Here is a 27,850-nt window from a genome sequence, read left to right as displayed (position 1 = left end):
CCGCACACAACTCCAGGGGTGAGGGCACCGCACGATCGTCACCAGTTGGCACAAGTCCTGGAACAGCCTTCTGGCAGGTGGCACTGCAGCGTCTGGAGGAACAGGTGACTTTTTCTCAACCTCACAAGGTCACTACATCAGCCAGCTGCCGGCTGGTGCCAGGAATGCAGATGCCGCCAGGAGCAAGGCCCAGTCGCTGCCTCCCCTAGAGCTGACTATCTGGCAGGGGGAGCATGGGAGCAAAGGGTGAGGGGAGCAGCCGGTTGTGTGCACGGTGCTGTGGGGCCCGGAGGAGGGACCCTGATCCAGGCAGAGAAACCCTGTGGAGAAGGGCAGCTGAGCTGACACCTGGTGGACCCCAGGATTCAACCAAGAGAAGAGAAGGCATTCCAGGCAGAAGAGGCTCAGGGCCAGAGGCTCAGAGGCAGGAGGGTGCTGGGGCATCCCTCTTCGAATGGGTCAGCGTGGGGGAAGGGCGGCCCCTGTAGGGTGGGTGCAGGAGGCTGGATGAAGAAACAGAAAAGGCCATTTAGGAGAGCCACAGACACTGGCTAAGGAATTTTAATGCTTTACTAAAGGGCGATGGGGAGCCACCAAAAGGCTTTAACGAGAAGAGCGGATGCCGTATGCACTTTTCCAAGCTTGATTGGGCTGCTGCGTTGGGAACGAATCTAACAAGAACAAGGAGGAAGACTTGGAAAACAGAAATCTGGGCAAAGAGCAAGGGGGGCCGAAGTGAAGACAGGGCCTGGAGAATGGGCAGGCGGGGCGTAAGCTCAAATACTCAGGAAGTAGGATCCGTACAATTTCCTGAGTTTGGGGATTGGTAGGGAGCAAAAGCGACAGACCTGAAGGACAGCAGGGTCTCTGCATCTGACAGCCAGGCGACAAAGGACGCTGCAGGGGAGAGGAGGATGGGGTTGGACGTGTGGAGGCAGAGGTGCCGTGGGGTTCCAGGAGGAAGGACCCACAGGGCACGAGGGTCTGCAAGATCTTTAGTTGCTGCTCTTCACGAGACCCCTCTGGTGAGCTTGCCCTGGTTCCCGGGGCCCCCTCCCCGCTGGGCCCAGTGCTTTATGGAATTCAGACAATCCAGCGACATCCTATGGAGAAGCCGAACTCTTCAAACTAGTATCAGTTTGCAGTAACCTTTGGGCGAATAGTATCACGTCCCGGAAAATTAGGGAATAATCCTGTATACAGGAAAAGGCACCAAGAAAGATCTAAATTGTGCAAGTGTGCAGATGCGTTTAAGTTCTGCTCCATTTCCTGCTCCACGTGACCTGGGGCAACTTGAATTCCCATGTCTGTACTTTTTCTCCTCATCTGAAGGATGGGGGCCTCATAGACGTAGATGAGATGGTATGTAGATGGGCTTGGACGGTTCCTGGCACGGGGTCAAGGGTCACTAAATGCATTTACTGTGGTTGTTACCATTGTGTGCGCCATGAGCTAAGGGAACAGAACGCCCTGGTAGAAAGGGCCCACCCCGTTTAGGCTCACGGGGTGGAGGTGGGGAGTGGTGCAGGGCTGGGAGCTCCTGTCTGGGAAACGGCGATGCTTCCTGACGCCCAAGGAAGGGACACGGGGGCCCAGATGTTGAAGGATATACGCACGGCCCCTGGTGACTCAGCCGGCTGGGGCAGCCGTCCCCTGAGGAATGAAGGGTTTGGCACCATGACGATGGACCCTGAGAGATGAGCCTCAGGGAACCAAGGAGGCCCACCCGCAGGCGAGCGAGGCCAGGCGAGGGCTCTCTCCATCCTGACCCCAAGGCTTCTGAGGGTGGCTCCACCCATCCTCGCCCTGCTTGCCATGTGACGGCTGCCAGCCATGAGCCCTGTGGCCACCACAGCAACCGAAGGGACTCCTAAGGCCAGAGGGCTCCCCACACCAGTGGGAAATGTAGTGACTTCACTTCAGCTGACATACAGCCCCGAGGCATTCCTGAGCAGTTCAAGAGCGGAGAGAGAACCCTAAGCAGGACACGAATGGGGCATGTGGGGCTCAGGCTGGCATTATTCGAGTTCTAAAACCAAAAATAAGTGGAGTTTGAGGAGCAGTTCGAATCCACAATCGCCCATCCCTTCAGTGGACAGAAAAGGCCCTTCTTTCACGTCATCCTTCAGCTCTCCTTCCAGCCCTGAATTCCACTCTGCCCCACCCCAGTCTCCAGACCACGCCCCGTCTCCACAGCCTGTCTCCATCACACAGCATTTCAGAATCACCGACGTTAAACCCAGACCCCGGGGCACGCTCCTTCCTGACAGCGTATAGCAACATAACTAGACTGCAGCCCGGGCATAAGCACACATTTGCTCGCCCGGCTCTGACGACAGCTCAGCAAGGAGTGAGGCTGCTGGAGCACCGACAGCAGGTCAGGGCCCCGACCAGAATCACACAGTGCAGGGAGCCGGGGGGTGAACACAGGCCTGGCCGGCGGCTGCAAAACACTGTTCACACTTTAATCAAACAACAACAACAATGAAGTTCCAGTTTTTGTAAATAATCTCATTTACTACATCATGCTGGCTCGTCTCTAAATCTCGGGGAAACGAGATGTTACCCCTGCAAGCTCACAGTTGAGAAATTATGAAATGAATTTCTGCCTGATACACTCGGAGCTTCTCAGAAGCCCGAATCCAGAGCCTGATGTGCTGTTTGAAACGAGTAACTACTCCGCCTTCATGAGATAGCGAAGGGAGCAATTCCCTCTTCTTCCAATTTGTGGGATTTAATTTGGGTGTTTTATCCGAAACCGCTGCTCCCGGTAGATTAATGGCCCGCGATATCTCTCCTATTAAATTAATTGACTGCAGAATGGTTTTGCAGGGTTTGAATGACAGGCTCCGGAATGGAGCTCATCCTTCTTTAAGAAAGCATAAAATGAGGAACCAAAATCACAGCGCCCGAATTATCCCGTCTTTTCTCTGTTCTTTCAAAGGTTTTTCCATTTTCGGTGGCCACACAGAACATTAGTTAGCAAACAGGCAGGACCTGGGCCAAACGATTTCCATCTCCCACAAAACACCAGCCCAGCCCATAACTTTCCATCTCATCGCCTAAAAGAGGATCGCTTGGTGAGTGACAGCCCCTTACAACTTAGAAAGCTCTTCAGCTTCCTCCTCTCATTTCACCTTCCAGACAAGCCTCAGCTCGGCGTCATCACCCTCTTTTTACAAATGCAGAAACGGAGCATCTTAGAGCTTGCTCAAGGTCCCATCAGTAGGTGGCAGAGCTAGGACAGGACTCCCAGCCCAGTGCTCCTTCCCCCACACGACAGTAGCCAGCCTCGTGTGACTTCACGTTGTAATTGTTTACTGCTGTTTTTTTCAGTATAACCTTTGCTCTGACTTCTTTTTCCACCTCTCTCTTCATCTGTTCTGAATTTAAATGAATAAATTCGTCTTTAGTTCTGGCCCATCTTATCTTCTAGCCTCATTTTCATCATTTCCCACCATCAACCCCAGGCTGCAGCCACAGCAAAACGCACGCCATGTCCTGCCGCACACAGTTGGCCTTGCCTTTGTGCAACGCTGTTCCCCCTGCTATCATGCCCTTCCCCACCTTCTTTACGCCCTCCGCCCTGCTTTTCCCAAACCAAATGCCATTTCCTCCACAGGGCCTCTCCAAATGCTCTAAGATTTTGTAGCAAAACATCACAGGATTTTTGCATCTGTGCATATCAAGACTGGCTTGTCATTTTCTTCTCTTGTATTGTCTCGATCTGGCTTTGGTGTGAGGATAATGCTGGCCTCATAAAATGAGTTTGGAAGTATTCCCTCTCTTCATTTTTTTTGCAAGACTTTGAGAAGGATTCATATCAATTCTTCTTCAAATGTTCAGTAGGCTTCACCAGTGAAGCCGTCTGGTCCTGGACTTTTCTTTGTTGGGAAGTTTCTGATCACTGATTCAATATCCTTACCAATTAGTCTGTTTAGATTTTTCTCTTTCTTCATGATTCAGTCTCAGTAGGTTGTATGTTTCTAGAAATTTACCCATTTCTTCCAGGTGATCTAATTTGTTGGAGTATAATTGTTCATAGTGGTTTCTTATGATCCTTAGTACTTTTGTGAGATAAGTTTCAATGTCTCCTCTTTCGTTTCTGATTTTATTTCTTTGTGTCTTCTCCCTTTTTTTCTTAGTCTGGCAGAAGGTTTCTTCATTTTGTTCATCATTTCAAAAAAACAACTCTCAGTTTCATTGATCTTTTCTATTGTTTTTCTAATCTCTGTTTCATTCATTTCTGCTCTGATCTTTGTTATTTTCCTCCTTCTGCTAACTTTGGGCTTTGTTTGTTCTTCTTCTTGTTCTTTGAGGTGTAAAGTTAGGTTGTTTATTTGAGATCTTTGTTTTCCTTATGTAGGCATAATTGCTATGAACTTCCCTCTCAGAAGGGCTTTTGCTGCATCCCATAAGTTTTGGTACGCTATGTTTCCACTTCATTCATCTCAAGATATTTTTTTATTTCCATTTTGATTTCTTCTTTGACCCATTGGATGTTCAGGAGTGTGTTGTTCAATTTCCACATATTCGTGGATTATCTAGTTTTCTTCCTCTTATTAATTTCTAGTTTCATCCCATTGAAATCATATCAAGTGTCTTTTCTGACTACAATCTTCTTCAACTTGTTAAGACTTGCTTTGTGGCCTCACACGTGATCTATCCTGGAGAATGTTCATGTGTGTTTGAGAAGGATGTGCATTCAGCTGCTGTTACATAGAATGTTCTCTACACGTCTGTTAGGTCCACTTGATCTAAAGTACAGTCATATGCAATATTTCCTTATTGCTTTCCAGACTGGATGATCTACCCATTATTGAAAGTAGGTTATTGACATCCCCTGCTATTATTGTATTGCTGTCTATTTCTCCCTGCAGATCTGTTAATATTTTCTCTGTATATTTAGTTGCTCCAATGTTGAGTCCAGATGTATTTATGATTGTTATATCTTCTTAATGAATTCACCCTTTATCATTATACGATGACCTTCTTTTACTCTTGTTACTGTTTTGGCTTAAAGTCTATTTTGTCTGATATAGCTACAGCTACATCTGCTCTCTTTTGGTTTCCACATACATGGAATACCTTTTTCCATCCAAGAAGGGAGAGTATTCAGAGAGACCCCAAGGAGGAAATGGCATTCAGTTTGGGAAAAGTGGGGGTAAAGAAAGTGGGAAGGGCATCTTAGCAGAAGGAACAGCATCAATAAGTGCATTTCAGGAAGGAATCCTGAAATGCAGGAATGGATGCATCACAGGCAGGAATCAATGAGCATTCATCGCCTCTCTGTGACAGTCATGGGCACAGATCTCAGGAGGCCCCGTGAGGCTGATGGCCAAAGACGTCCCTCCTCCATCCTGGTTTTGGAGGACACTTAATCCACAGGCCAGACACTAGGCCAGGAGTAAGGAAAAATGAGACCTTCATTGCACAGGATCCCCCAACCTGCCTCCTGAGTCTGAGCTTCAGTTTCCTTATCAGTAAAGCAGAAATGACTCCACTCTGCTCCACAGCTGTTCTAAGCAGATGAGTAATGACGTCCTAAGGCTTGTGAACACTCAGAGTTTGGGGCACTCAGTTGAATTTAATGAGGACATAGTTATCGGTAATATTTGGCAATTCTTGAAACAATTCTAACCCTTATGAGAATGGGCATGAAACACTTAAAGAGCAGTTATCAACGAGTAGGTGGAACATTCTCCCTCCCATGCATTTGCCCTTGAAGAAACATGAGCTTTGAACCCAAAGTTTGCATTTGTAATGTTAGGTCTGAAAGGAGGAAGTGGCTGTTACAGAGAGACACAGATGCCACAGCCAGAAGTGGTCAACAGGGGAAAGAGGACATGGTTCTGGTCAGGGACTCCACCTGTATTTTCCTCCCCAGCACTAAGGGCACACCAGCACCCAAGCAACAAGAAGTGGAGACTTAAAAGCAAAATCCCATTGTAATTTCAATGACATACACACGCATTCCAGAGAGTAATTCCATTCCTATTCCAAATCGAGGATCCTTCTGAACCAGTCATTTTGCTGTCTCCAACAAATCCTGACAGGGGCCCCTCCCTTCATGCCCTGGTAAGGACGAGCTGAAGAGCTGGATGGACTCACTTCTCTGGTGCTCCAGCAGGTGGACCAGGAGAGTTTGCCCCTGCTTACACTGCTGGGTGGGCCCAAGATTCAGTTCTATCTGTATGATACAATCTCTTGTGCTCTCAGTGATTCAAAGTGCCTAGTACAGAGATCACTAGGGAAGAAAGGAATTTTCCCTAAGAAAAGAAGACTTTAACTTAAGGGAAGCCACTCAGTCAAGCCAGTAGTGTTCAGAATGTATCACAGAGAAACAAAGAGTTTCATGGAAGTGCTCCTGAAGCCACAGGCGATGGGAGAATACACGGGGCTAAGGGACCAAGGGCCCCCACATCCTCTTCACCAGGCCATTTGTTCACACCCGCTTTACCTGTGGGCTTCAGCAGAAACAAGTATGAGAACAACAGCCCTAAGGGGCCTTTGGAGAGCCTGGTTTTCAAACTTTCTTATGACTATGACATCAAGTCCCTGGGAAAGGAAGACAGAAGGCCTGGTTGAGAGATGAGGCGTGAACCATGCTAGCCTTGGTGCTCTAAGGCTTCTGCCTTCAGGATGATGTCCACTCAGGGCCCAGGCACATACCCCTCAGGCTGCCATGGCTCAAGGGCCTGCGATCATCTGGTCATCCTACCTCATTGCTGAGAAGTAGGGAGGACACTAGGATCTTAAAAATTGCAATGGCCTCGGGGCTGGCCCCATGGCCAAGTGGTGAAATTCACATGCTCCACTTCAGTGGCCCAGGGTTTCACTGGTCCGGATCTTGGGCATGGACCTAGCACCACTCATCAGGCCATGCTGAGGCAGCATCCCACATAGCACAACTAGAAGGACCTACAACTATGTACTGGGAGGCTTTGGAGAGAAGACAAAAAAAGATTGGCAACAGATGTTGGCTCAGGGCCAATCTTTAAAAAATAATTGCAATGGCCTCATGGTGCAAAAAAATGTAAAACATGAAATTAAAATTAAATAAAAATTTTTAATAAATTTCTCACTTTTTCAATTTCTATTTTGCTTGTTTCTTTTCAAGAACTTGATTATATATTAGGTCACATGGAATTTTTAAAAATCTAACACAAAAACAAATACTTCCCACTCATCCCCTTCACCAGCAGACCAGTGATGTCTCTGAATCTGCTCTGAGAAGTTCTGGGTGTTTTAGGATGGGCCTTGAATTAATTAAGTATAGATTTAAGAGGGTATTGGTGGAAAAGGTGAATTAAAGATCTCTGAAAATGCTCTCCTCCATAAAAGCAATGACAACACTGGCAAAAATTGTCAGAATCAACTTTCTCAGAATGCTAGAAATTAACCAAAGGCTTGAAGCAATATGGGGAACATTTATTCGAGAAAAATGTCTCAAAATGAGTGAAGAGCTTAAATTATTAATTAAAAATAAACTTCCCACAAAGAAATTCCAGGACTAGATGGCTTCACTAGTGAATTCTACCGTGTGTTTAAAGGTGAATTAATTCCAATCCTTCACAAACACTTCCCCAAAAAATACAAGAGGAAGCAACACTTCCCAACCCATTCTTTGAGGCCAATATTACCCTGCCACCGCAACCAGAAAAAAATCACAAGAAAAGAAAACTGAAGACCAATATCTCTTATGAATACAGATGCAAGTCTTCAACAAAATATTAGAAAACTGAATTTAGCAACATATAAAAAGGGTTATACATTATGAACAAGTAGGATTTATGCCAGGAATGCAAGATTGGTTCAATGTATGAAATTCAATGAAATATTATACCATATTAATAGAATAAAGAACAAAAAGCACATGATCATCTTAATAGATGCAGGAAAAGCATTTGACTAAATCTAACACCTTTTCAAGTTAAAAATATTCAACAGTCTATGAAAGAACAGAACTTGCTCAACCTACAAAGGTTATCTACAGAAAACCCACAGCTAAGATCACACTTGAGTGGTTAATTGGTACTTAAGTATGAAAAACTGAAAGCTTTCCCCCTAAGATCAGGAACAAAACAAGGATGCCTGCTTTCACCATTTCTATTCAACAAAGTATTGGATGATCTAGCCAGTGCAGTTAGGGCAAGAAAAAGAAATTTTAAAAATCTAGATTGGAAAGGAAGACGTAAAACTGTCTCTGCTTGCACATGAAATTATCTTGTAGATAAAAAAAAATCATAAGAAATACACAAAAAATCTATTAGAGCTAATAAACAAGTTTAGTAAGGTTATAGGATACAAGATCAATATACAAGTCAATTGTATTTCTATATTCTAGCAATGAATGATCCAAAAATGAAATTAAGAAAACAATTCCATTTACAGTAGCATTAAAAAGAATAAATAATTAGTAATAAATTCATCAAAGCAAGTACAGGACTTTCTACACTGCAAACCAGAAAACATTACTGAAAGAAATTAAATAAGACAAATGAATGGAAAGACATCCCATGCTCATGGATTAGAAGAAAAAATATTGTTAAGATAGCAATACTCCCAAGTAACATCAGCATCATGGTGTAGTGAGCTGTTCCCTTAGTCTCTCCCCCCAAGTTACAACTGAACAGACAGTCATTAACCAGCAGAGGATTGCATACAAAGCACAATAGGACATCTGAGAGATCCACACAGCCATACATCTGAAGGTTAGGGGGACAGATCCCCAGGAAGCAGTAGAAGGAGGTGAGTGGATCTCTCCCCCTCCATGGTGGCAGCGATCTAGGTGGTGGGTCCTCACACAGCAGCTGGTGCATGACTGTAAGAGGAAGCGGGGGGCAGCCAGGACCACACCAGAAAGCTTTCACTTTCAGAGTTGCAGCCCAGCCGCGGAAGCACCCACCATGCCATGATGGCCCCATCCATGGGAATGCTCCCCACCAGGTGGTGTGGCTCAGCTCCCAAGAGGGAGCCTCCAACAAGTGCAGCAGCTCAGGAAAAGCAGCTGTGAGTGCAGAGCCGGCCATGCACACAAAATGAAGTGCCCCTCCACTCCTACCTAGCACACCATTTCAGCTCGTCCTCTACCAAGGCAGGGGTCCCTCACCAGAGCACCTGCACATGAGTGTGTGACCCACTAAGAGCCTGCAGCCAGTGGGAAAATGCAGAGGAGCCCTATCGGCACAACTTTCAGCAGACACAGTGGGTTCAGAAAACACAGCTCCTGTCCCCACCCCCCATACCCAGAGGTGGCAGGTGGAATCTGCCACCTGAAACTACTACAAATGCCTCAGCAAAGGATCAGTTCATCAGACACGATGAAAACTACAATAACCCTTCAGAGCAGAAGGAAAATGATGAGTCTTCAGAAACCAATGCTGAACTCACAGAAATGTACAATCTAAATGACAGAGATTTCAAAATAGTTGTCATAAAGAAACTCAATGAGTTATAAGAAAACTCAGAAAGACAGTTCAATGAGCTCAGGAATAAAATTAATGAATAGAAGGAGTACTTCACCAAAGAGATCGAAGCTCTAACAAGAAAATCAAGCAGAAATTCTAGAGATGAAGAACACAATTAATGAGATAAAAAATAATCTAGAATCCTTAAATAATAAAGCTGATGTTATGGAAGACAGAATTAGTGATTTAGAGGACAGAAATATAGAAATGTTTCAGGTAGAGGAGGAGAGAAAAGTAACATTTTTTAAAAATGAAGAAATTCTTCAAGAAATATCTGACTCAATTAGGAAAAGCAACATAAGAATTATAGGTATTCCAGAGGGAGGAGAGAAGGAGAAAGGAGCACAAAGTTTCTTCAAAGAAATAATAGCTGAGAACTTCCCAAATGTGGGGAAAGAACTGGATTTACAAGTACATGAAGCCAATACAACTCCTATTTACATCAATGCAAAAAGACCTTCTCCAAGGCATACAATAGTAAAACTGGCAAAAGTCAATGACAAAGAATACTAAGGGCAGCAAGGCAGAAGAAAGTAACTTACAAAGGAACCCCTACCAGGTTTTCAGTGGATTTCTCAGCAGAAACATTACAGGTGGGGCTGGCCCAGTGGCACAGTGTTTAAGTTCATGGGCTCCACTTCAGCAGCTTGGGGTTTGCTGGTTCAGATCCTGGGTGTGGACCTACACACCACTCATCAGGCCATGCTGTGGCAGCATCCCACATAGAAGAACTAGAAGGACTTACAACTAGGATATACAACTATGTACTGGGGCTTTGGGAAGAAAAAAAAGAGGAAAATTGGCAACAGATGTTAGCTCAAGGCCAATCTTCCTCACCAAAAAAAATCTTTAAAAACAAAAAAGGAAATGTTACAGTCTAAGAGAGATTGGAATGATATATTCAAAATACTGAAAGACCAAAACTTTGAGCCACAAACACTCTATCCAACAAAACTATCCTTCAGATATGATGGAGAAATACAAGCTTTCCCAGATAAACAAAAGTTGAGGGAGTTCATCGCCACTAGACTTCCCTTACAAGAAATGATGAAGGAAGCCCTCCAACCTTAAAGAAAAAGGCAAAGATTTACAAAACTTTGAGCAAGGAGATAAATAGTCAGACAAAATCAGAAAGTTCCAGTTCTCTATCAAAACAAGTTAGCAAATGCTTAATTATAAAATAAAAGTTACACCTGGCCCCATGGCTGAGTGATTAAGTTTAAGTGCTCCGCTTTGTCAGCCCAGTGTTTCGCTGGTTCAGATCCTGGGCCTGGACATAGCACTGTCATCAAGCCATGCTGAGGCAGCATCCCACATGCCACAACCAGAAGGACCCACAACTAGAATATACAGCTATGTACTGGGGGGCTTTGGGGAGAATAAGAAGAAGAAAAAAAGAAGATTGGCAACAGATGTTAGCTCAGGTGCCAAACTTTAAATTAAAACAAAAGATAAAGGGAAAGAAAGCATCAAAAATAACTCCATTTAGTCACAAACTCACAACACAAAACAGAAGATTTTGTTGACAACATTAACTCAGAAGGGGAAGAGGAAAAGGATGGAACCTGCTTAGGCTAATGGAGATAAAAGGCTGTCAGAAAATGGACTATCTCATCTATGAGATCTTTTATACAAACCTCATGGTAAATACTAAACAAAAAATCAGAGCAGAGCCACAATTAATAAATAATGAGAAAACTATCACAGAAAACCACCAAACTGAGAGGGCAGTCAGAAATACAAGGGAAGAGAAACAATGGAAATATAGAACAACTGGAAAACAAGAAATAAAATGGCAGTATTAAGCCCTCATATATTGATAACCACTCTAAATGCAAATGGATTGAATTCTCCAATCAAAAGATACAGAATAGCAGGATGGATTATAAAACAAGACCAACAATATGCTGCCTCTAGGAAACACATCTCAGCTCTAGAGACAAACACAGGCTCAGAGTAAAGGGATGGAAGATGATACTCCAAGCAAAAGAAAGCAGGTGTAGCCATGCTTATGTCAGACAAACTGGACTTCAATATAAAAAAAGACAGTGAGAGACAAAGAGGGTCAGTATATAATGATAAAAAGGACACTCCACCAAGAGGACATAATACTTATAAATACAGATGCACCTAACATGGGAGCAGCAAAGTATAAAAAGCAACTGCTAACAGTTCTAAAGGGAGAAATTAACCACAACAGAATAATAGTAGGGGACCTCAACACCCCACTTATATCAATGGATAGATCATCCAGACAGAAAGTCAACAAGGAAACAGTGGATTTAAACAAAACACTAGATCAGATGGACTTAATCGATATATATAGAACATTACATCCAAAAGAGCAGAATACACATTCTTCTCAAGTGCACATGGAATATTATCAAGACAAGATAAACAATATATTGGGAAACAAGGCAAGCCTCAATACATTTAAGAAGATGGAAATCATATCACATATCTTCTCCAACCACAACGCTATGAAACTAGAAATCAACTACAAGAACAAATCTGGGAAAGTCACAAATTTGTTGAGACTAAGCAACATGCTACTGGACAACCATTGGATCAATGAAGAAATCAAAGTAGAAATCACGAAATACCTAGAGACAAGTGAAAACGAAAATACAGCATACCAACTTTTATGGCATGCAGCAAAAGTGGTCCTTAGAGGGAAATTCATAGCAACACCAGCCATCCTCAACAAGAAAAATCTCAAATAAGTAATCTTCAACTACACATAACAAAAGTAGAAAAAGAAGAACAAATAAAGCCCAAAGTCAACAGAAGGAGGGAAATAAGAAAAACACGAGCAAAAATAAATGAAATTGAAACCAAAATCACAGTAGAAAAGATCAACGAAGATAAGAGCCGGTTCTTTGAGTAGATAAACAAAATTGACAAACCACCAGCCAGACTCACAAAGAAAAAAGAAAGAAGGCTCAAATAAATAAAATTAGAAACAAAAGAGGAGAAATTACAATGGATGCTATAGAAAGACAAAGGATTATAAGAGAATACTATGAAAAACCATATATCAACAAATTGGACAACCTAGAAGAAATAGATAAATTCCTAGACTCTTACAACTTCCCAAAACTGAATCAAGAAGAAATAGAGAATCTGAATAGGCCAATCACAAGTAAAGAGATTGAAACAGTAATCAAAAACCTCCCAAAAAATAAAAGTCCAGGACCAGATGGCTTCTCTGGAGAATTCTACCAAACATTCAAAGAAGATTTAGTACCTATCCTTCTCAAACTATTCCAAAAAATTGAAGGTGACAGAACACTTCCTAACACATTTTATGAGACCAACAGTATCCTGCTACCAAAACCAGATAATGACAACACAAAGAAGGAAAATTACAGGCCAATATCGCCATGATCATAGATGCAAAAATCCTCAACAAAATATTGGCAAACCGAATACAGCAATACATTAAAAGGATCATGCACCATGATAAAGTGGGATTCATACCAGGGACACAGGGAGGGTTCAACATCCACAAATCAATCAATGTGATACACCACATCAACAAAATGAGAAATAAAAACCACATGATCATCCCAATAGATGCAGAGAAACATTTGACAAGATCTAACACCCACTTACGATAAAATGGGGATAGAGGGAAAGTACCTCAACATAACAAAGGCCATATATGAGAAACCCACAGCCAACATGAGAAAACAATGAGGAAAAACTGAAAGCCATCCCACTGAGAACAGGAACAAGACAAGGATGCCCACTCTCAGCACTCTTATTCGACTGGAGGGTTCGGCCAGAGAAATTAGGCAGGAAAAGAAAGAAAAGGAGTCCAAATTGGAAAAGAAGAAGGAAAACTCTGACAGTTTGTAGCCGACATGGTTCTATGCATAGAAAACCCTAAAGAATCCATCAGAGTAACTATTAGAAATAATCAACAAATACAGCAAAGGTGGAGGGTACAAAATCAACTTACAAAAATCAGTTGCATTTCTATATTCTAATAATGACTAGCAGAAAGAGGACGCAAGAATGCAATCCAATTTACAATCACAAAAAAAGAATCAACTGTCTGGGAATAAATTTAACAAAGAAGCTGTAGGACCTACACAATGAAAACTCTAAGACATTATTGAAAGAAATCACTGGTGATATAAAGAAATGGAAAGATATTCCATGCACATGGATTGGAAGAATAAACACAGTTTAAATGTCCATTCTACCTAAAGCAATTACAGATTCAACACTATCCTAATCAGAATCCCAATGACATTCTTCATAGAAATAGAACAAAGAATCTTAAAATTCATGTGGGGCAACAAAAGACCCCGAATTGCTAAACCAATCCTGAGAAAGAAGAACACAGCTGGAGGCATTACAATCCCTGACTTCGAAATATACTACAAACCTTTATTAATCAAAACAGCATGGAACTGTTACAAAAATAGTCACACAGTTCAATGGAACAGAACTGAAAGCCTAGAAATAAAACCACACATCTATGGACAGCTAATCTTCGACAAACGAGCCAAGAACATACAATGGAGAAAAGAAAGTCTCTTCAATAAATGGTGCTGGGAAAACTGGACAGCCACATGCAAAAGAAGGAAAGTAGACCATTGTCTTATACCATGCACAAAAATTAACTCAAAATGGATTAAAGACTTGAAGGTAAGACCTGAAACCATACAACTTCTGGAAGAAAATATAGGCAGCACACTCTTTGACATCAGTCTTAGAAGGGTCTTTTTAAATACCACGTCTACTTGGACAAGGGAAACAGAAGAAAAAATAAACAAATAGGACTAAATCAGACTAAAAATCTTCTGTGAAGGCAAAGAAAACCAGGAACAAAACAATAAAACAACCTACCAACCAGGAGAAAATATTTGCAAACTGTATATCTGACAAGGGACTAATCTCCAAAATATATAAAGAACTCACACACTCAACAACAACAAAGCAAACAACCCTATCAAAAACTGGGCAGAAGTGGGGCCAGCCCGGTGGTGTAGTAGTTAAGTTTGCACACTCTGCTTGGGTGGCCTGGGGTTCGCAGTTTCAGACCCCGGGCACAGACCTACACATCACTCATCAAGTCGTGCTGTGGCAGCATCCCACGTACAAAATGGAGGAAGATTGGCAGAGATGTTAGCTCAGGACCAATCTTCCTCAAGCAAAAAGAAGAAAAAAATGGGGAGAGGATATGAACAGACATTTTTCCAAAGAAGATATACAGACGGCCGATAGGCACATGAAAAGATGTTCAACATCACTAATCATCAGGGACATGTAAATCAAAACTCCACTTAGATATCATCTTACACCCATTAGAATGGCTATAATCACTAAGACTAAAAATGGCAAATGTTGGAGAGGATGTGGAGAAAAGGGATCCCTCAAACACTGCTGGTGGGAATGCAAAATGGTGTAGTGACTACGGAAAACAGTATGGAGATTTTTCAAAAAACTAAAAATAGAAATACCATATGACCCAGCTATCCCACTACTGGGCATTTATCCAAAGAACTTGAAAGCAACAATTCAAAGAGACTTATGCACCCCTATGTTCATTGCAGCATTATTCACAATAGCCAAGACATGGATGTAAACCAACTTCCCATCAACTGATGAATGGATAAAGATGTAACATATATAAATACAATGGAATACTACTCAGCCATAAAAAAGACAAAATCACCCCATTTGCAACAACATGGATGGACCTTGAGGGTATTACGTTAAGTGAAATAAGACACACAGAGAAAGACAAGCACCGTATGATTTCACTCATATGTGGAAGATAAACAAACACATGGACAAAGAGAACACTTTAGTGGTTACCAGGGGGGAAGGGGGTTGGGGGGGTGGGCATAAGGGGTAAAGGGGCCCATTTATATGGTCACTGACAAATAGTAAGGTACACCTGAAATTTCACAATGTTATAAACTATGATGACCCCAATAAAATTTATTTTTAAAAACTACAATGAGATATCACCTCACACCTGTCAGAATGGCTATAATCACCAAATCAAAAAATAACAAATGTTAGAGAGGGTGTAGAAAGAAGGGAACCCTCATCCACGGCTGGTGGGAGTGCAAACTGGTGCAACCACTATGGAAATCAGTATGGAGATTCCTCAAAAAGTTGAAAATAGAAATAGCACATGACCCAGCTATTCCACTACTGGGCATTTATCCAAAGAACTTGAAATCAACTATTCAAAGAGATTTCTGCATCCCTATGTTCATGGCAGCATTATTCACAATAGCCAAGCCATGGATGCAACCCATGTGCCCTTCTACAGATGAATGGATAAAGAAGATGTGGTATATACACAATGGAATACTACTGAGTCATGAAAAAGACAAAATCATCCCATTTGCAACAACATGGATGGAGCTTGAGGGTAAGATGTTAAGTAAAATAAGCCAGACAGAGAAAGATCAATACTACATGATTTCACTCACATGTGGAAGATAAACAAACACATAGATAAGGATAACAGATTAGTGGTTACCAGAGGGGAAAGGGGCTAGGGGTGGACGAAATGGGTAAAGGGGCACATATATATGGTGATGGACAAAAATGAGACTATTAGTGGTGAGCACAATGCAGTCTATACACAAACTAACAAACAATAATGTGCACCTGAAATTACACAGTGTTATAAACCATTATGACCTCAATAAGATAATTGAAAAAAAAAATAAATTTCTGGTTGCTCTGCCTGTGTAATAGATCCTGATTCTGAACAGTTCTCTCCACCCCCACTGCTAACCTTCTTGCCCAACCATCCTCTCTCGCCTGGATTATGCAACATCCTCCTAACTGTCTGCTCGCTTTCCCCCTTGCCCCACACAGCAGGCAAGTGCCCCTTGAAAATATAACTCAGATCAGGACACTCCGGGCTCTGCAGCTTGCTGTCACACTTGGAATAAGACTCGAAGTCCTGACATACCCCTGGCTGCTCCTCTGACTCACTTCCTACCTCCTTCTCAACCACACTCCGCTCCAGCCACACTGGCCTCCTCGCTCGTCCTCTAACACACCCCAGTCCCTGCACGTTACATTTCTTTTTTTTCACTTTGACTTTGTTTATTTTTCAACTTAAAAATATGTCCCCTCAAATAAAACAACCACAACAATAAAACCAAACACATCATCCCTACCCACAGTCTGGAACTTTTCCTGTAACTTTTTTTCCCAGCCTTATTGAGATATAACTGACATATAACACTGTGTAAATTTAAGATGTACAATGCAATGATTTGCTATATGTATATATTGTGAAATTATTAACGCAATAAAGTTAGTTAACAATTCATCACCTAAAAAAAAAAAGAGCAATACTCCCCAAATTAATCTATAGAATCAATGCAATGACTATCAAAATCCAAGCTGGCTTTATTGCAGACATCGACAAGGTAATCCTAAAATTCATATGGAAATGCCAGGGACCCAGAACAGCCAAAACAACCCAGGAAAAGAAGAGCAACCTCGGAGGTCTCATACTACCCAATTTCAAAACTTGCCACAAGGCTACAGTAATCAAGATTGTGTGGTACTGGCATAAGAATAGGTATAGAGATCAATGAACTAGAACAAGAGTCCACAAACGAACACATCTTGGGTCAACTGATTTTCAACTCAGGGTACCAAGGCCATCCAAAGAATGTTTTCAATAAAATGGCGCTCGGACAACTGGTAGCCACATGCAAGTGAATTAAGTGGGAACCCTCCTCCCACAAACCTTAACTCAAAGTGCATTGGACACCTAAGTGTAAGAGCTGAAACTATAAAACTCTTACAAGCAACATGGGTGTAAATCTTGTGACCTTGGGGTCGGCAGTGGTTTCTTAGCCACAGCACAAAGCACAAGCAAAGAGAGAAAAAATAGATAAATTCAACTTCATCGAAATGGAAAATTTGTGCTTCAAAGGACACTACCAAGAAACTGAAAAGACAACCCACAGAATGGGAGAAAATATTTGCAAATCATATATCTATAACGAATGCCATCCAGAATGTATAAAGAACTCCTTCAGGTCCACGAAAGACATAATTTTCAAAACTGAGCAGGGAACTTGAATGCATAATTCTCCAAAGAAGTTATACAAATGGCCAAATCACACATAAAAGCATGCTCAATACCATTAGTCATTAAGGAAATTCAAATCAGAACCATGAGTTATCACTTCACATCTGCTGGGGTGGCGAGACTCAAAACAAGCGCTGACAGGGATGTGGAGAAACGGGAGCCCTCACCCACTGCTGTGGGAACGTAAAATGATGCCGCTGCTCTGCAAAATGGTACGGGCAGTTCCTCAACACAGCAAACATAAAGTTCCCATGACCCAGAAATGCTACTCCTAGATACATACCCAAGAGAACTGAAAACACATGTTCCCACAAAAACATACATGAAGGTTCAGAGCAACATTATCCATAACAGCCAAAAAGTGGAAACAACCCAAACGTCCATCAACTGACGAATGGATAAACAAAAACGTGGAATATGCACACATTAAAATTTTATTCAGCCATAAAAAGGAATGAAGTCATGACACAGGCTGCAGCGTGGATGGACCTTGAAAACATGATGCTCAGTGCAAGAAGCCAGACACAAAGGGCCACATACTGTTTGATTCTATTTATATGAAATGTCCATAACGGACAAATCCAGAGAGACAGAAATTAGATTTGCCCTTTCCAGGGGTGCGGTGGGGGGAGGAGTAACTGCCGATGGGCACCAAGCTCCTTTTCATGCAGAGGAAAATGTTCTGGAATTGTCTAGTGGCGATGGTTGCACAACTTTGTGAGTACACCAGAAACCACTGAACTGTACACTTTAAAAGGATGAATTTTATGGTATGTGAATTATATCTTAGTTTCTTTTAAAGTCTGTTTAAGGAAGCTGGCATGTGGTTAAGAAGTGCTGAGGACAGGGGACTGGCCAGGAGGAGGCACCTCGCCCCCCTGCTCTCCCCGCTGTGGCCCTAGGTCCAGTCGTCCCTAACGTGCACCATGGCAACAGCCTCCTCTCGCTCACACCCAAACCCAGCCTGAATCATGCTCTCACCTTCAGAGATTCCCACTGTCCACTCATGTTAATCACACCTTTCTATTTTCTGTATTTTTTGACGTTTTCACATCTGGGGCCTTGGTGACCCTAAAGAGGGCTGGCCGATCCCTAAAGACAGTACAGGACTCACCTGCAAGCGAGCCCGTCACACACAAACCACCCAGTCCAAACCCCGTATCCCAGCCACCTCCTTTGTGGAGCCCTCACACTCGGGGTCGCTGGCCACCTGCCTCATCACCCGAGGGCCAGGATCAGACAGCCAGAGCAGCCGTCTACCCCGGAGCCTGCTGAAGTCACTCACACCAGCCCGTCCTAACCTGCTCTCCCCTCCTCGCCTTCCCCTTCCCAAAGAAACCACGATAAAGGCTCCTGCCCACATCTCACGCTGGCTCCCTGCTCCTGACCGACCCTGGTGCTTCCCTGTGGGGCCCTGTGTGGCGTGCCCTGCCTCCTGCTTCTGGGACCCTGCGAGGAAAACCCTCTTCCTGAGCCACAGTCGTTTCTGTGTCTGCATGTCTTACCATCCTGATGAAAGCAAATCCCGGGGATGTATTCAAACACCACCCTCCAACCCCATCCCACCTAACTTCCCACCCAACTTCCCACCACCCAGGACACTCTCCGAGCTTTACGGCTGCCCACCCCTCTCCAGCTTCCTAAGCACAGCACACGCTCTGTGGCCGTGACTTACACACGTCGAGTGCTCCCTCCAGAGCATCCTCTCCAGCCTCTCGGTCTCAGTGGCTCCCGGGCCACCCTCAAGCCTCATGTGACAGCACCTCATCTGGAACCCCCCACAACAGGCACTGTGCTCCATCGGTAGGTGGTTCACTCTCCCTCACAGCCCTTAGCCTGTGTGTCCATCTCCTGCCCGGCCGGAGAGGCCCTCCTAGACGAGCCCCATGGTCCCTCATCTCTAGATCCCCAGGGCTTAGCGCAGAGCCAGGAAATTACTGGTTACTCAGTGGGGTTTTGTTTTTGGTGTTAGGAATATGCCCTACAGCCTTTACCCTCTGACTCCTCAGCAGGACCACGCACGTGGCTGGCCCCGGGCTGAGTGAGTAAGCTGGAACGAAGACTCAGCAACTCAGTGAGTTGGGGGAGCAGGGGGCAGGCAGGCCGGGCTGTACTCACGCTGCTCCTTCCACGCGCGCTCCTCACTCTCGCTGGCCGGGCTCTGCAGCTGCGCCCGCTTCAGGCTCCAGTAGAGCTCCTTTGCCCTCTGCTCCTCCTGGAGGCGAATCTGCTCTTCTCCTCGCTTCCTCTCCTCTTCCTCTTTCCTCTAAAACATCACAGGGACAGAATGGGGTCAGGCGACAGCCACACTGTGAGTCTGCGGCGGGCAGGGCTGAGCCATCTCCGGTGGGGTCGGCCCCTGCGGCCGCTCCCGTCCAGGCCTCTACGCACATGAAATGCAGGTGGTTGCAGCTCGTCAAGGCTTTGGCAAGGACCAAACGGGTGAAATGCCTGGAACAGTTTGTAAACTGTGCAGCCTTCTGCAAGGATAAGAGGACTCCGGGCCATCTGTGACCACCCTTCCATTCTGGGGGACAACGGAGGGGAGGTACGGGGAGGGTACCCAGTCTTTCTGGAGGCCAATCAAGCAGGATATGGTCATGGCCTGACCTTACGTCCAGATAAGGTACTTCAAAGAGAAAGTAGGTTTGGGTGCCCCAAATCTCCAATTTTTGTCCCATTTTTAAGCTCCCAAAAGATCAAGTGTGTGTGTGTGTGTGTGTTTTATTCTAACTTTGTTCACATCAAAGTAACATGCACCTGTCAATCACGCATCAGATACGCACAGGCTTGTTAGAAAAAACAGCAATTCCCCAAACCACTGCTCCCCACCCTACCCCACCCCGCCCAGGGCCGAGCCCACCATTGTCAGCTACGGCAGCCCTTCTTTCATGTGGTTACCTCTGTGTCTCAGTAACGCTGCTGATTCTTGACATCGAGTCTAGACATTGACCGCCTTTCTTTTTTGGTCCATAAGTATTTAACCCTTAGATGTCCCACACAGGTACACATCACACTTCTCCTCTCCTCGTCCTCACAATAAATTTATATCATGATTTGTGGCTAAATCAGTACTTACATAAATACAGTTCACTGCTAAGCCAACTAGGGCGCTAATTCCACCAATTCTAAGGAGCACATTTTTTAACTTTCTAACACAACCTCTGAAACATGGACGGGTCCCACAACTTACAAGTTGCCTTTTTAATAGGCAACAGCTTTTTCTTTCTTCTTAAAAGAATGATAAGTTTTACAGTTGAGGGTGTCTTACATTCAGTAAAAGTTGGCTGGATGATGGCTTTTCCTTTCAAATAATTTTTTTTCCTGAGTTACTTATTGTTTTATCTTGAAGTTGAGTATTGAATTTTCCCAAACTGCTCTAAGATCTGTAGCAAATCTTTCTCTGTGTTTAACCAAGTGCTTTTTATTATAAGAAATAACACAGAAATTACCTTTTTCCACAGGACATCCCCACCCCCAGGTGCCGTCTTTCCTCCTTCTCCAGTCTCAGCTGGTTGCTATCCAGGCCTCCCGTCCCTCCACCCGCCCAGAACTCACATCTCAGCTTCCCCGAGCTGAAGCCCCAGTTTCTTCCACGTTTTCTTTCTCGGCCGTGTCCTCATTCTGCAGAGACACGCCTTACAGTGCTTTTCAGGGAAAGACGCACAGAGAGTCACTTCCCGAGTCTTGGCTGAAGACATCTACACGCCACCCTCAGATGTAACTGCTGATTGAGCTGAGCATAACATTTGATTCAAAATCATTTTCCTGCCCAATACGGAAGACCTTACCTCCCCGTCTTCTGGCATCCGCTGCTGCCCCTGGGATCCTCCTTCTTCTGGAGGAGGTTAATTTCTCTCTTTGTCACTGATTTCATGAACTTTTTACGCGCCGCACCTTGGTGTAGATTTCCTCTCACTGATTGTCCTCAGCCCTGGGTGCTTTCAATCCGGAGTCTCGACCTCTCCAGCCCAACACATCCATGCTTAGGATTCCTCTGACCATCCCTCTCCTCTCCGTTCTCCTTCTCTTTCTTGAACTCCCGTTTGTCAACTGCGGGACTTCCTGAGCAGATCCTGCAAGTGCCCTAGCTTCTCTCTCATTTTCTGTCTCTTGTCTTTTTTGCTCTGCTTCCTGGTTGATTCCACTGACTTTATCTTCCAAACCTTCTGCTGACTTTTTCATTTCGGCTGCTGCCTGTGCCGTTCCCAGGCCCTGGTTCCCGTTCTGTGGGTGTCCCTTTTCGCTTCATTGCCCGCTCCACTCGTTTCACGGGTGCGATAGCTCATCGCTGAGGAGCTCCGAGCTCTTTCTCCCCCACATTCTGATTTAGGTCTATTTCCTCCATTTTTTTTGCTTTTTGTTTTCTTTAAAGTTTGCTTTATCTGGTGCCTGTGGTTCGTGTTGAGGCTCTCCTCAGACGGCTGATGTTCCCTGACTGTTCACATACAGGAGAGAAGAAGGAAGGATCTGGACGGACACTCGGCGTGTGTGGACAGGGCGTCCTCGAGAGCCAGCCTTCACTCTGGGATGACTGCATCAGCCATTTCACGGGGGAGCCCTCAAGTGTAAGGCTCTACGGGTCCTTTCTCTGAGACGATTCCATGTCTTCTCTGTCCTACCTGGGTGTTGTCTGACCCCCAGCGTTCCAGAGGTCAATGGGGGAGGCAGGACGGCCCTTACACCCAAGCAAGCAGGGCCCCACACTTCATGGGAACCCCACGCTTTGAATGCCTTCTTTGTGAATTTCCCCCTCAGGTCCCCCCAGGACGGGCTGGGGCAGAAGTGCAGTGCATCTGAGGTGTCCCAAGCCCACAGCAGGTCCCCGAGGAGCCCTCGTCCCTGTTTCTCCCCTCCAGGGGCTCTCTGACCCTCTCCTCCAGGCGAGCGGTTGATCACATGCCCCAAGGAGTCCCAGGATTCGTACTTCTGGAGTCATCCTGGGGCCTGGTGGCCACACCACAGTTCCAGGAAGGTGGCCTGGCCAGAAGATGGATCCTTATGGCCAGCACAGAATTTGATCACAAGATCACATGAGATCAAGTCACCAGAATAGACCTAACCGGCTGATTTTATGTGGCTCAAATTGTTAATATAGACAAAGACCCCACAAAAATGTTTTTATCAGCCCCATACCCGCTAGGGGCAACCCTGGCTGTAGGTCCCACTGTTCAGGGTTCAGACCTTTGCTCAGTCCTCCTGTTTCCCACCTGCCCCTCACCTGCTCGGTCCCTTCCAGCTCCCCATCTCCTTCTGGTCAGCGGGGGGACACAGCAGCCTGGCAGAAACAGGCGAAAACGGGGACACGAGGGTCCAGCCAGCCACACATTGACTGGTCGCCAGTCCCACATTCTCAGCCCCACCCCTCACTGTCTCTCGTGCCTGCAGGCCCTGGCCTGTGGGGGTTCTGGGCTGGGTCCCCTTCTGACAGTCACCCCACTGAGCCCCCAGCACTGTCTCTCTCCTGCAGCTCCCAGACTTGTGTGGACATCTTCTCAGCCATTCTCTCCTCTCATCTCTCTCCTGGTGTTTTATAACTTTTCCCATCCTTTGCTTCTATTTTAATGGATCAACAAGAAAAAAAGGCAGACAACTGTGAGTTTTTCATCCCTTGTTTTAAAAGACACAAGGTTTTGTTGCCTCTGAAATGGCATAGATTGAGGACTTTTCTCCACCTCAACGATCGATTTTTTAATTCTAAAAAGTAGACAAAATTCCAACTTCCTAATGATCCACTCTCTAAGAGTTGGGAATTAAGGACTGAAGAAGGTAAGTGGCTTCATCTAGTCATTCACCAAATACTTCTTCAGACTCTAGGAGGCTCAGCCTGTTCTAGGCTTGGGGATACAGCACAGAGCAAGGCAGACACCGTCCCCATCTCTTGGAGCTCGCCTTCCAATGGGCAAAAAACACTCAACAAATAAAAATCAAGAAGTATCAGAAAATAATAAACAGTGTGCAAAGAATTAAGACAGGGTAAGTGGTAGAGAGAATCTCGGAGGCTCCTTGAGTCCTCATGACCAGAAGTCCTCTCTGAAGGGGTGATGTACGATCTGAGACCCAAACAATAAGAAGGAGGCTGATAAGTGAGCATCAGAGAGAAGAAATTTCCAGGCGGAAGGAGCCACAATGCAATGTCCCCAGCATTGTGACTGGGTTGGGTGTGTTTGAGAACAGAATTATCCACTGTGGCCAGAGGGAAAAAAAAAATCAAAATTCTATTTTTGATGAGTTTGAGATGCCGTCCAACATCCGAGAGGCCGTTAGCAGTGGGGCGCGTGAGCCTGGGGCTTACAGCCGAGGTGAGGCTGAAGATCTTGACCGAGAGATCGTCTGAGTTGGGAGGATGTTTCTCAGCCGTGGGACTTAATGCTGTCACTGAGAGAAAGAATGTAGATCAAGAGGAAACAACCACAGGGCCTTGGGACACACCACCATTTAAAGGTTGAGAGAAAGAGTTGGAAGTAGAAAAAGAGACTGAGAAGGAGGCCAAGGGGTGAGAGGAAAACCCAGAAGGGGCGATGTGCATTGGGGAAGCCAAGAGAAGGAAGCATTTCAAGTGAAAGGGAGTGGTCAGCTGAGCTGCAGGTGGCTGAGGCATCGCAAAAGATAAGGACAGAGAAGCCACGAGGCATGATGGGAGATCTTGTCACCAGCAGCCCTGGGGGAGTGGAGGGTCCAGGCTACATGGGGAGGAGGTGGAAGTGACTGCAGACAACCCTTCCAGGGAGCAGCAGCTGGAGGGGAAGGTGGGGTTAAGAGGGAAATGGGGAGGGTGAGTGAGTTTTAAGATGGGAAATACTAGAACAGAGAGTTAGTGATGGATGCAAAATTGGAACCGAAGTCTGTCTGACTGTAAAGCAGAATAAGTCGAGTTTCACTTCAAAGTCGGATCTTACTTTCATCGGTCACTAGCGTCTCAGCAGCACAAAAAAGTCACTTCTCCCACTGGCACAGCACTTCACAGTTTACACTGTAGGTTTCCCATTCCTCCTCCAGGCCTCCCTAATCTGACTGTGGTCACCACATCGCTCGGTACACAGGGCACCAACCAAGACAGCTGCCACCCAGGTGCTTCGGACCTACCCACCGCCCACGGGAGCCTTCCAGGCGTGAGAAGGTATCAATAAAGATACAGACAAGGCTGCCAGAGCCACAGGGCTCCATCCCCTGCTCCTGCTCCTGGTCCCGATAAGGAGTGTACTAGCTTGCTCAGGCTGCCATGACAAAGCACCACAGACCAGGGCACTTCAACAGCAGACATGTGTTGTCCCACACTCTAGAACCCAGAAGTCTAAGCTCAAGGAGTCGGCAGGGTTGGTCTCCTCTGAGGCCTCTCTCCTTGGCTTGTAAACGGCCATCTTCTCCCTGTGTCTTCACGTGGTCTTTCCTCCATGTTCACACATGTCTGTGTCCAGATTTCCTCTAACTATAAGGACACCTGCCATATTGAATTAGGGCCCACCCTAAACACCTCATTTTAACTTAATTTCCTCTTTAAAAGCCTTATCTCCAAACACAGTTACATCCTGAGATGCTAGGGGTTAGGATTTCGACACACGTATTGTAGGGGGACACAATTCAGCTCATAACAAGGAGACTGCAACCCCAGACAAGGGTCATGACAGGCGTACAGGGGACAAGGGGCATCTGACGGCCCGCCTCAAAGAACCATGCGGTGTTCCTACTCCAACCAGCTGTGGGTGCAGGAAGCAGCAAATGGAATGGCAGCGCCCACACCCCCACCCCCCGAACCTCTAGCAACCACCACTCTCTCTTCTCTACAACTGTTTCCATTCCACATATAAGTGGCATCACGCAGTGCTTGTCTTTCTGTGTCTGGCTTATTTCACTGTAGCATAACGTCCTCCAGGTTCATCCATGCTGGCCCAAATGGCAGGATTTGGCCTTCCTTTTTAAGACTGAATTATATTCCACTGTATATATATATACACTGCATTTTCTTTATCCATTTATCTGCTGATACACACTTAGCTCGTGTTTGGTGAGAAGGCGTGAAGTTTCAGTTATGCGAGATGAATAAACTCTGGAGATCTAACGTACAGCGCGATGACTGTAGTTAATACTGTATCGGATACTTGAAATTTGCTAAGGGTAAATCATCAGCATTCACACCACAAAAAAGAGGTAATTAGGTAAAGCAATGGATATGTTAATTAGCTTGATTGTGGTGATCATTTCATGACGTGTACATGTATCAAAATATCACATGGTGCACCTTAAATAGATACGATTTTTATTTGTCAATCACATCTCAATGAAGTGGGGAAAAAAATTACCACCCCCAAATAAATAAATAAATGGCAGCCCCTCTGCTCACTAGATCCTCTTCGTCTGAGAGAGTGGAGGACAATGCCCAGGGAGCCTGATGTTTCCTCCGTCGCAAAGGAAAATAACCGGCCACTTCCTGTGACAAAGGAAGCTCTCCACAGGGATGGGGATGACAAAAGAAAGCATTTTGTGACTGCAAATAAAGAGTATTGGATCTTTCTCTCTTCGGTTTTGCTAAAATGCTCCACCCTTGGCGGAAACTCATTGTCGTTGCTACTACCCGCATCCTTTGGCCCGTCTGTGATCATTGAAGAAAAGTCCACTTTTCTTGTGTTTGGCACCCAAGAGCCAGCACAGCCAAAAGGCAGACACTCCCTTCCCCCTCTGGGATCGACTGCCTTTTTCCGACAAGCCCAGCTCTGAGCTGTCCTGCTGACTCAGTCTCTTTCTCCTGAAAACCCATCAGTACCAGCACCGGAGGAGTCTCCAAGGCCCGTGGGGTCCACCTCACTCTGAGGGAAAATGTCACTGGGACAGACACTCTTTTCTGGTCGTTACTGTTGTTAGCCTGGCCCCAATAACACCGCTGCCTTTGTGGGATGATGCCCTCCAAAAGGGTCAGGCCCCTGTCTCTCCTTCCTCCATCACCGGTTCCCAGCAAAGGCCCAGCATACAGTAGGTATTCCATAAACGCTGATGGTAGGAGTGGGTGAATTATTGAATGGATGAAGACAAGACAGGGTTTGTGACGACCCATGACAGGAAAAGGGTAAAGGACACCATGTCGTCTTGTTGACGCCAGCCTTGTCCAAGAGACACAGGAAAAGTCTACAATTTTCAAGAGAAAATTGAAAAGTGGAAGGTTTTCCCCCGACTTATAACTTTATTGGGAATAAGGTAACGATAGTTTCTATTGGTGAAGAGGATGTCACTATGAGGCCAAAATGAACTCCAACCTTAAAAGAGAAAAACCTAAAGGAGAGCAGCCTTGAATAGAAAATGGAGAAAAATCAAAGGACACCTTCACTGTGTCAGCTGTGTCTGTGCCTTATGGGGAAACTGGGAGGAGGTCGGAGCAGGAGAGCAAGAAGGAGGGTCCCGGGACCTGAGGCAGAGGGAGACAGCAGGGTCCTTACTGTCCCTGTTCTTTGGTCTTAAGCAGAGGACGAAGCACCCAAAGCAGGCTTATGAGTAAGGAAAGCAGAAAAAAATACAAGTTTTATCCGGCCTCGTGATGTCCTTTTTGCTAAAGGAAACCTTTAATGTGCATGTGAATTGCCTTCAAACGGCGCCAGCCACAACAAAGCCGTTTTTACAAACCAGTTTCCAGCTGTATCTTCTATTTTCAAGTTCCCTCTTTAACACCACATAAGATTCTGGGATTTCCCCCCCATTTTCTAAAAGGAACTTTGACTGTCATCATTCCGATGACCGGGAGAATCTGCAGAAGCTGCCTACATGCTCACCAGAGGCTGCCCAAAGCCAGCCCAGCCAACCTCCCTCCACCACCAGCCTCCACTCAGGTTCCCTCCTCCACCCCAGCCCCTAGCCCTTCTCCCAGTTCTGGGCAAGGGGAAAAAAAAACCTCCGCACAGCCAGGCCAAGCTCATTCTCTCCTCCAAGACCACACCTCCTTCCAGCTCTCCACAGCCAGAAGGGTGGTGCCGTCCACTCATCCCTCCGCCTGGGGCTCAGATGCCCCCGCTCTTTGCTTTCCCTCGTCCCAACATCAAATTGATGCTACGCCTTGCTGCCCTGACCACTGCCCTTTCTCTGTGTCCATCCCCGTCTCTCTCTCTCCATAGCCACAGACATCATTTCCCATGGAGACCAGTGAAAAATCTCCTAACTGGCCTCTCCCTCCCCAAACTTCCGCCACTGGACCTGCACCATCACCACCAGTTCTCCTCACGAAACTTGATCCAACCACGTCCCTCTGCATTTGGATCCTCACAGCTCTGCTCTGCCCACAGAGACCAGCCCACCTCCTTCAGGC

General features: G+C 45.4%; 1 protein-coding gene across 1 annotated transcript in view; it reads right to left on the bottom strand.

Moving 5' to 3' along the window:
- The window catches only part of SH2D4B (SH2 domain containing 4B), a 92,794-nt gene that overhangs the window by 33,752 nt on the left and 31,192 nt on the right, over window positions 1-27,850 (bottom strand). The window contains exon 5 of the mRNA XM_046652788.1: window positions 19,681-19,828. Within this exon, the coding sequence (XP_046508744.1) occupies window positions 19,681-19,828 (148 nt within the window). The remainder of the gene's footprint in view (window positions 1-19,680; window positions 19,829-27,850) is intronic.

Source organism: Equus quagga, chromosome 2 (genome assembly GCF_021613505.1).
Source record: "Equus quagga isolate Etosha38 chromosome 2, UCLA_HA_Equagga_1.0, whole genome shotgun sequence".
In the NCBI taxonomy this organism is placed as follows: Eukaryota; Metazoa; Chordata; class Mammalia; order Perissodactyla; family Equidae; genus Equus; species Equus quagga.
Note: the sequence above shows the minus strand (reverse complement) of the source record. Positions and strands in the feature narration are given on the sequence as shown.